At 33.1% G+C, this 10,583-nt stretch overlaps 1 protein-coding gene across 1 annotated transcript; it reads left to right on the forward strand.

The window, feature by feature from the left end:
• The first annotated feature begins 2,792 nt into the window (after window positions 1-2,792).
• Window positions 2,793-6,360, forward strand: LOC118052699 (tubulin beta chain). Its single transcript, XM_035063707.2, has 3 exons — window positions 2,793-3,411; window positions 4,935-5,204; window positions 5,305-6,360. Exons 1-3 carry the CDS (start codon window positions 3,009-3,011, stop codon window positions 5,979-5,981), a joined length of 1,350 nt encoding a protein of 449 aa, XP_034919598.1. The 5' UTR covers window positions 2,793-3,008; the 3' UTR covers window positions 5,982-6,360.
• Window positions 6,361-10,583: the final 4,223 nt, after the last annotated feature.

A 10,583-nucleotide genomic window follows, 5' to 3' on the forward strand; every position in this document is an offset into this window, starting at 1 on the left:
ACAAGGCATCTTCATCCAAGTAATAATTTATGGTCATTTCCCTCAAAGTCTTTTCATCCATTTTGAAGGCTCCTAGAGGATATTCCTGTGTTGATAAGCCTTTTGATGTCACTATACCATGGTTTTCTATCCGGTGACTTTTTTAGTGAACAACAATGAGCTTGAAGATTTCTGATTTCAATGTTTATTGGTTGGATCCTGCTCCTGATATTGATTTGTGTCATCGAAGCTAAGGTTGCTAAAACATTAGCAAACTGATTCTTATCTCTATTGATGTGAGTGAATTGTATCTCCTTGAACTCATTAGTTAACTTCAAGAGATAATCCTGATATGACTTCAGCGTTTCATTTTTGATTTGCCATTCTTTTTTCACTTGACTAATAATTAGCAGTGAATTTCCATAAACATCAATTTTTTCTGACTTTTAGTTTTAAAATGGCTTTTAAATTGATGATGTAGGCTTTATACTCGGTCGTATTATTGGTGAATTTAAATTGCAACCTTATCAAAATAGGGTATTGCTTTTTTTCCTAGGAAGTTATTGGCATATTCTTATCGGGAAGGTCAAATTCAATGGCTCATAATCTTCCACAGTCTGATCTACTAGATAGTCAATAATCATGCTTCTTTTTACAATCTTCCTTGTCATATAAATAATGTCGTATTCTAGTAACAACATTTTCTATCTTGTTATCCGACTTGACAAGTAAATCTTTTCATAGATGTATTTGAGTGAATCCATTTTTTAGATCAATTATGTCATGTAGTACAAAATATATCACGTAAGCCTTTTTATGCCCTAAACCAAGGCATAATATAGACTTTCAATGGCAATAAACCAAGATTCACAATCATTGAACTTCTTACTCAAATAGTAGATAACTTATTATTTCTTCCCCGGCTCCTCGCATTGGCCTAGCACGTATCCTATAACTGTTTATGTCACCATCAAATATAGGATCAAGGGTCTTCTTGGTATAGAAGGCACTATCAATTACGAGTTTTGCAAATACCTTTAGATCTTGTCAAAGTTTTTTTAGCAATCATTGTCCCATACCTTAGGATTTTTCTTTCTAAGTAAATGGAAAGTTAGGTTACAAGTTACCATAAGCTAAGATATGAACTAGGCTATATAGTTCAAATACCGAAGAAAACTTCTTACTTCTTTCTTTGTCTTAGGCGCTGAAATATCCTTGATTACCTTTACTTTTTTTAGATCGTCTTCTATTCCTTAATTGCTTACTTTAAAACCCAACAATTTTCCAGTCCTTACCTTGAATGAGCACTTTGCGAGATTCAATCTTAATTTGTATTTTTATAGCTTTTTGAATAATTTCTTCAATACTTTCTTGTGAACTTCTTCTTTCTTTGATTTGGCAAGTATATCTTCCACATAGACTTTCACTTCTCGATTCATCATGTCATAGAACAAAGTAACCAATGCTCTTTGATATGTGTTGGGCCAGCATTCCTCAATCCAAATGATATCATTTTATATAAAAAGATTTCCCAAGGTATGATAACTGTAGTTTTCTCCTTGTCTTCCTATATCATTCTTATCTAGTTATATCCAAAGAACCCATCTATAACGAGTATGTGACACTCTTCACAACATTGTTGACTGATATGTTTATGTGAGGTAGAGAAAAATCATCATTTAGGCTTGTCTTATTCAAATATTTATCTATATAAGGCCAAATCCACATCAAATTGACGAAGATAACATGGCCAGTACAACAAATACCATAGCTATCAAATCTAGCTCTTTATCTTATTCAATTTAGAGCTTGGATTACTTATTTATCAAATTTATTTACAGATAAAAAAACTTAAAACATTATTATTAGGAAACATTTTTAAAAAATAAAAAGTAATTTCATATACAATTTTAAAAAATTCATTGGATTTGAATTAACCGAACAATCTTTTTATTTTTGGTTTCTATTCCCAAAATTTGAAAATAGAACTAAAAAAATATTTTTTATTTTCATTTTTTTACAGCAATTGCTAGTTTTTTTTAGACAAATATAATCATTTTTGTCTTTATTTTCGAATTTGATTTTCAAAAATAGAAACCGAAAAGCAAGAAATGGTATCAAATGAATAAAATGGAAAGTGTATTTTTTTCTGCATTATCATCATCGAATTAAATTCAAAATAAATTACTCATAAATATTTAATAGTAAATAGTGCCATTTTTCTGTCTGTCCAAAGAAAAAAAGAAAAGAAATGCCCATTGCACATGTGCGTGTGTTTATAATAGTAAATGACTGGATGGCATCAGACTACTGGACAACCGACATACCAGTAAAAACAAAAATTAGGGCAAACCTCAAAACAACTCCCACCATATAAGGATAATCTCAAATAGATCCTCAACATATTTCTCACTTAAGTCTTCAACGTATCAATAAAGTCTCAATCAAGTCCTTATGTCAATGTAAATTAATATAATAGTTAAGTAATTACGAGAAAAAATCTCCCGCGTCGTGTAATTGAATAAATTATATAAATAAACTTAATATCTCTGTGTTTATTTATAAAACCTGGCCGATCACCACGTGGATTTTATTCGAGATTGCTTTTCAAAACATTAATCTCAGAGAATTATCTTATTTCCTATAAACTTAACAATTCTATTAACGAGTGAAGGATCATATTGAGAATTTATTTTTAGGCTAGGTATGTAATTAAGATAAAGATTTTGCACTAAAAAATAAAAAATCCTGATCGTGATCCAAAACTACGACAGGGCCCACCTTCTTAACGTGAGCATCCTCCCTAGAGGCGGTTAGCCAGCGCCTGTCTGTCCATCTGTTCCCTCTCTCTTCTGTTGCCTCACATGGAAACGGCACAACACTTGAAGATATCCTGTCCCGCTCTCCTATTTTTACCATCTTAACCCCCGTCTCTCCCTCCCCCTCCTTCCATTTATCAACCCCCTCCCTCTTCCTCTCCCCCATCTCTCTCACGAGACTCGTTCCTCTCGAAAAAGCAACCAAACAAGATGAGAGAGATCCTTCATATTCAAGGAGGCCAATGCGGTAACCAAATCGGTGCCAAATTCTGGGAAGTTATATGCGACGAGCACGGAATCAATCAAACCGGAAAGTACTCAGGCGACGCGGCGTCTTCTGATCTTCAACTGGAAAGGATCAATGTGTATTACAATGAAGCTTCAGGTGGAAAATATGTGCCGAGGGCGGTCCTTATGGATCTTGAACCGGGCACTATGGAGAGTATTAGATCCGGTCCGTATGGACAGATCTTTAGACCTGATAATTTTGTGCATGGACAGTCCGGAGCTGGTAATAATTGGGCTAAAGGTCATTACACTGAAGGAGCTGAGCTGATTGATGCTGTTCTTGACGTTGTCAGAAAAGAGGCTGAGAATTGTGATTGCTTGCAAGGTATATGCATATATCGATATATTATTTATTTATATTTATTTTTTCTTCATTTATTTATACAGCTTTAACATCGCTGATCGCAGGATTTATTAGATCTGAATTTTAATAAATGTTGATCATAAATCTGCGAAATGTATGAAGAGAATCGATCGATTATCAATGTTTTTTTAAAAAAAAAAAAGATTTTGGAAGATTTTTGTAGGATCTTATGGTTCTTAAGCCGCCGGATTCTTCTCTATTTACCCGGCAGGAGTATCTCCAACATGGCTTTTTGATTTTTGTAGTTTTTTCTTTTGGTTGACCTATTGTGGGTCCTGCTAGCCATGTTTGTCAGCATTGATGTTGTGGAATAACTTTCATGTTTATTATTATTATTACCTTTTTTGATGATGTGGAATTTTTATTATTTGATCAAGTGTCAATTTGCAAATTTCATAATCAAAGTCTCGGGAATGAAATCTGTGATGTCTATTGTAATTTGTAGAATTATGAACATTTTTTTTTTTAATTTTAATCCCTTGTATTATAGTTAATTATGACATTGAAATAATCAAGAATGTTATATGTGTGTGTATGTATATGTACTAAGTTGGTGGGTCTTCACTCATTAGGTTGTTGTCATTCTTAATTATGATTGTTCTGTTTGTTTGGCTGTTTTTATATTACAAGTTGTTGAAAGATATGGATCAATAGTGTCTGATTTTTATCATATCATGGTTGTGATGGACCAGCAACACAGCACACCGACATGTTTTTCTACGTTAATCATGCCAACATTAAAAAGTAGATGTTAGATTTAGAGCACTCAAAAAAGTAACAATCATATTAGTGAGCTTTGAGAGACAAAGTAAAATAGTGAAATCATTCATTCAAATAATCATGTGTCAACAGATTTAGTTTAACATGGCATGAGCATCGATTCATGTTTGTCCAATGTTTTGTGATGAAGAGAATACAGATTATGTCAAAATGTCTGGACTCATGCCTGTAGTTTCTGACCTGGATCTGAATATGAATTACACATGGGAAGGGAATTTTAAATAGTAGCAACAACAATTACTTCCACATTTGTCTTCTTTTATGTTAAATGTTGATTAAATGTTAAAGGAATTTGATCCTCAGAATGATGAAAAGGTGGACATGTAAACTTTGACCATGGTGGCTAGCCAAACAAGTGAACCGTGACTTGAAGTTACTTGTAAAGCTCTGTATAAATTTTTGTTGTTGCATGAATTCATGTCTGAATCTTGCATATCTTTGTGCTCTTCAGGATTTTGCTGGGATGTGCATGTCTGCTTGACATTTTGAGAACTATTTTGAAAATGCTATTGTTTGGGAATGTGCATGTATCTGTCAGCAACTTCATTGTCAGGAGGGATTTAAGCGCGAAAATAATTATCCCTTCAACCGAACTCCCCAAGAAAACTGATATTTTATAGTTTGCTGTTGGTGAATGCTGGAGTTTATTCTGTTAATCCTGATATGGGAGATAGAACTCACCTGTTGCAATTTTTCTTGACCAGGATTTCAAGTATGCCACTCGCTTGGAGGTGGTACAGGTTCTGGCATGGGAACACTTCTAATTTCAAAGATCCGAGAGGAATATCCTGACAGGATGATGCTTACATTCTCTGTTTTCCCATCACCAAAGGTCTCGGACACAGTTGTGGAGCCATATAATGCTACCCTCTCAGTGCATCAGTTGGTAGAGAATGCTGACGAATGCATGGTTCTTGACAATGAAGCACTGTATGACATATGCTTCCGGACTCTAAAGCTTAGCACTCCAAGCTGTGAGTTACTAGCTATCTGTTGGAGTAACTATCTTTAGATAAAAATACAATACTATTATATTGATATTAAACCGTAGCTTCTTTCTGCCTAATCTTGCAGTTGGTGACCTTAACCATTTGATCTCTGCAACCATGAGCGGTGTAACTTGCTGTCTGAGGTTCCCTGGTCAGCTCAACTCTGACCTTCGCAAGCTGGCTGTAAACCTGATCCCATTTCCCCGTCTTCACTTCTTCATGGTAGGGTTTGCACCGCTCACATCTCGTGGTTCCCAGGGGTATATCTCCCTCACTGTCCCAGAGCTGACCCAGCAGATGTGGGATTCCAAGAACATGATGTGTGCTGCTGACCCCCGCCATGGCCGCTACTTGACAGCCTCAGCCATGTTCAGGGGCAAGATGAGCACCAAAGAGGTGGATGAACAGATGATTAATGTGCAGAACAAGAATTCGTCATATTTTGTGGAGTGGATTCCCAACAATGTGAAGTCTAGCGTGTGTGATATTGCACCAAAAGGTCTGACGATGGCATCAACTTTTGTGGGGAACTCCACGTCAATCCAGGAGATGTTCAGGAGGGTGAGTGAGCAGTTCACAGCCATGTTCCGTCGCAAGGCCTTCTTGCACTGGTACACTGGGGAAGGGATGGATGAGATGGAGTTCACTGAAGCAGAGAGCAACATGAACGATCTCGTGGCAGAGTACCAGCAATACCAGGATGCAACAATTGAGGAAGATGGTGAATATGAGGAGGAAGGTGAAGAGAACTACGATGCCTAGGGAGCATATGATCTGTGCTGTGCTATTTCATCAAAGCTGTTCTGTAATGGGGTTTCATCATCTGCCAACCTTGCTGGGTATCTAATACTATATTCTTTTGTTGTCTTGAAATTCTCTCTTCCACAGGGTCATTTCGTTACTTCCTTTTCTATAAAGCACTTGAATAAGGAATTTCTTATCTGTCGGCGCCTCTTCGCAGAGGGACCGCAACTGTATTGTATTCCCTTAGCGCCTGGTCAGGGAATTATTTCCTGGAAGCGCTTGGGGGCAGGGGATTGTTCATTTAATTGTGAATTTACTGCACATGAGCATGTACGTGAAAGCCACCGGTGCAGATGCTTTGTATAAATATTGGTAATGCATGCTCTTATTATCCACCGATGTCAAATCCACATTTGGGTTTGCTGCTGTCCATGCTTCGCTTCTCAGAGCAAGATTTCCAAGCCACTCTCGGAGGTTCATGCATTTCAACTCTCTGCTGCTTTCCTTTCTAGCGCCCTGAGAATGCTAAAGTTCATGCGTTCGGCTAGAAGGAAGGGAATGTTTGTCTTCCAGTATGGGCTGTTTAAGTTACAGATCAATTGGACATTGTTTTAAGCTTTAACAGCTGTTCTTCAAGACTTTTCATTGTTTAAACAATATTGAGTTAACGCCTTGAATATCGTTCCAAAAAAGGAAATAAAAGCAATACTCAGTATAGCTCCCCGTTAAGAACAGATCGGACTTGATTCGAAGAGATCACAACAAACACGGGAGATCTTGATCGACGAAGAACAAAATGAATGCTGCCAAGTATTGTAAGAACAAATCTGAGAAAGAAAAGGGAATCGACAAAGGACTGCAAGAAACAAATAAATATAATATTAAAATAGAATAAAATAAAGGCAGCATCAGAGTCATGGAAGTATGAGGTTAAACACTGCTCGCATTAAAATAAATGCGTGCTTCTCATAATCCGGTATAATCCTCGTCATTTGCTTCCCTTTTATTTTTCCCACTTGCAATAAATTATAAATCATAAAACATTAAAAACAAGGGCACGGATAGAGAGAAGGAAGGAGAGAAAAGATTGAGGTGCACAAAAGCTAATCTGGGTCTCGAAGCAGGCAGCTTAAACTGACGACTGGGAACTGCTTCCTTCGCTAAGGTTTTATAGGAGCGAAAAAAACCCTAGTGTTGAGAGTTTGGCTGCCAAGACTTAACCATGGTTAGTTTTGTAAAGGATGTGGAGTTATTTACCGGGTTATTGATGAGATAAAGTTAGTGATTTCCTTTGCTATCTGTGGACCAGATTTTTTCGCAGCAATATTGGATTATATTGTATTCATTGAGTTTCAGACTTTGGAAGATCTTTGTGTTACACGGACCAATCAAGAAGTGGCAAACATACAAGTGATTGTGAGCACGAGGATAATAGCCTCACAGTTGTTTGTTGAGATGTGGCAGGAATCTCCTTCTAGACTATTGATATCTTTACCTGGGGTAGTACTGATAAAAATACTGTTCACAGGTCATGCCAATAACTATATCGGGAACTCGCGCTCCGCCGTAGACCGATTTAGATTTTCTAACGAAAGAAAAGGGTGGTGAGGTTACGATAGTGCTTTTTAGAAAAGTAAGAAGAACCCGACGGTGGAGTTATTAACTTGACCATATCTAATAATATTGATTAATTTAATAAATTGATTTAAATCAAACGCAGCAGTAGAAAACAATCAGTAAAAAACATCTAGCAATAATTAACTAAAAAAACATGTCTTCAATATCATATATTAAATAAAAATATAAAAAAATATAGTCGAAGACTTGCCAGTACCACTCCACCGTGGACACCACCCACAATCAAAAGAATTTGCTTAGACAAAATGATACAAAATGACATCTAAAGAAACTTTTTGGTTCACTAGAGCAATGCCTTAAAAATAAACTGAATAAAATATAATGAAATAATTATTTTTCTATATTCAATCACTCAAATTTATTTAATTCAAGAAAAAAAATTATCTTGAGCAAATATATTTAACAAAAAACAAAACATAAAAGACTAGGTAACCTAACCAATTTTTTAAAAAAAATACATAGAAAACATATAAAAACAAAACACATAGCTCATACTCTAATAAAATAAGTATCAAAGGATAAAAATGAAAAAAGTAACTTAAAAAAAATGATTAAAAGAAAACCAAAGCAACCCCTAACAAATGTCCTTGGGCTGTGTTAATTTTCTGAGATGCAACTAGTGAAATTTCAAAATAGGCTTAATCATGAAGTTCAAATGCAAATCAACTCAATATTAAAGGATATAATTGAGTGTAAAAAAATATCAAACTAAAAAATTTGGCAAAGAAAGAAAAAAAAATGAGAAAAAAAATCTAAATAGAAAAAAAATAATCGAGAGTGAAATCACCAAAAAAATTACACCATAAAAATTATCTCAGATGACATAAATAGCAATTAAAAAATAAAGACTAAATAAAATATTTTAAAAATCAAATGATAAAATTAAAATAAATTTTAATTTTCATAAGTTATTTCAAATAAAATATACATCGACTAAATGATCAAATAAAAATCAAAAGGATGTAAAAAAATTAAATGAAGATGAAATTAAAACCAACCCCTTGCAATTCTTGTGCATAGCACAATAATTGAGGGAGGGAGAGGGAAAAAAAAAATAATCCCCAAGAGCCAAACTAAAGTTTTGTTTTCTACACACGCCATCATTACATGGAGGAGACAAACTAGACGAAGTTATAAACACCATAGAATTGAATTTTTGGTTGCTAGAGTTAAATTTTTACGTGCAGTCCAAAATGACAAATCATGTGTCAGTAAAAAAAATTTATATCATAAGACAAAAACAACTCTCACTTTACCCAGCAAAAACAAAAAAGACCAATAGTAGAATAACAAAAATACTCTCATATCCAAGGCCTGAAAAATTAAACCCTAGGGATAAAACCAAAACACCTCTTTTAGCAAGTTAAATTGGTTATTTTGATGTATATTTTTTATAAATGAAAATATAAATCTACCTCTAAATGACACTAAACAATATATTAATCTTAAAAGTATTAATAATAATTTATGGTGTAATTTAAAAGGCAGATATTTGTCATTCTTCGATCAATTTATAAAGGTCAAAATTCCCTCGAATGCAAAGATAACCATACCTTTAACATCTAGCCTAAAGTTCTTTTTTCCAAAAAGCAAGGAGATAAATTCACCATTTCCGTTCACAGTAAAATGTGTCTAGGAGAATAATGAATTTATTATATTTTTTAACTTTTTTTATATAAAATATTTATCTTAAATAAATAAAAATTAATTGGTTTTTTTAGTGGATTATATTATGTCAATTCTTTTAATTTATCACGAGACTTGGCTTGAGCTTGTTTGTTAGTCAATTCATCAAATCGGACCGGATTGGATCCAATAACCAAACTTTTTACATTTTGATTTGTTATGGATTGGACTTGTTTGAATAACTATAAATGGGCGTCGATGGATAACTATGAATTAGTTTATCAGCTTGGCCTGCTATTTTTTGTTTTTCTTTTGGTGCATAGCAAGGAGTATTCTCTTGCAATTTAGAATGTAATCCGGGATAAAGTATTTGTTTTCTAAATAATTTTTAGGTCACACTCTCCAGGTAAGCTTCCCATTTGATAGAATTTAAAAATTCATTTAATAAAATTTTCTCAAACTTTGTTACTCTAGCAGGTATTGTAGGGCAGATTTGTAATTTTCATGTTTTTTTAAGGAACAAGTTTTTTTTACTTTTTTTTTTTATATACTTGTTATTTTTATTATTTTATACTTGGTCTATTTATCACTATTTTTTCCTTATCTTTACTTTTTCTGTCATGTTTTTTTAGTTTTTATTTTTTTTTCTTTACGTGTTTTTTTTTTTGGAAAAATATTTTTTGTTATTCTTTACTCTTTAAGTATTTATCACTTTACACTTTGTCTATTTATACCATTTTTTGTATTCTTATCTTTATTTTTTTGTAATTTATCTTTTATTTTTTTTCTTTACACTTTTTTTTTTAATATTATACAAAGAATAAAGAAATGGTATTTCACAGTAGCAATGATAACATTATCCTATTTTTCTACTATATTAAAAATTAGTGTGAGACCTTACATATTTTTATTAATAAACATAATCTTTTATTATATTTTATTATATATAAACATTGATTTTTTTATTTATAATTATATTTTTTACTCAACATCAAAAAACATTTCAATAACACCTATACGTTAATTATTTTGTGTTAAAAAAAAATATTTGACCTGCAGCTAGACAGGTCGAAAAGACGTATTAACATTATTTTTTATATTTATTGGTACAGATAGTTCTTAATTTATTTAATTAAATGCACGCATATTATTTTAATTTAGAATTAAATTATTTTTATTTTTTTTTTGTAAAAAAAGACATTTGAGAAGCTTGCATGTTTATTCTTTATTTTCATCAAAACAATTATCCGACTTGTGGTGAAGTGCGGGTCAAAAAAATTAGTTTTTATTCTATTCCTTATAATTTTCAAAATAGTGTTTTTTTAATCCTTATATTTTAATTTTATTTATACATTT

The sequence above is a fragment of the Populus alba genome, chromosome 2 (genome assembly GCF_005239225.2).
Source record: "Populus alba chromosome 2, ASM523922v2, whole genome shotgun sequence".
Lineage (NCBI taxonomy): Eukaryota > Viridiplantae > Streptophyta > Magnoliopsida > Malpighiales > Salicaceae > Populus > Populus alba.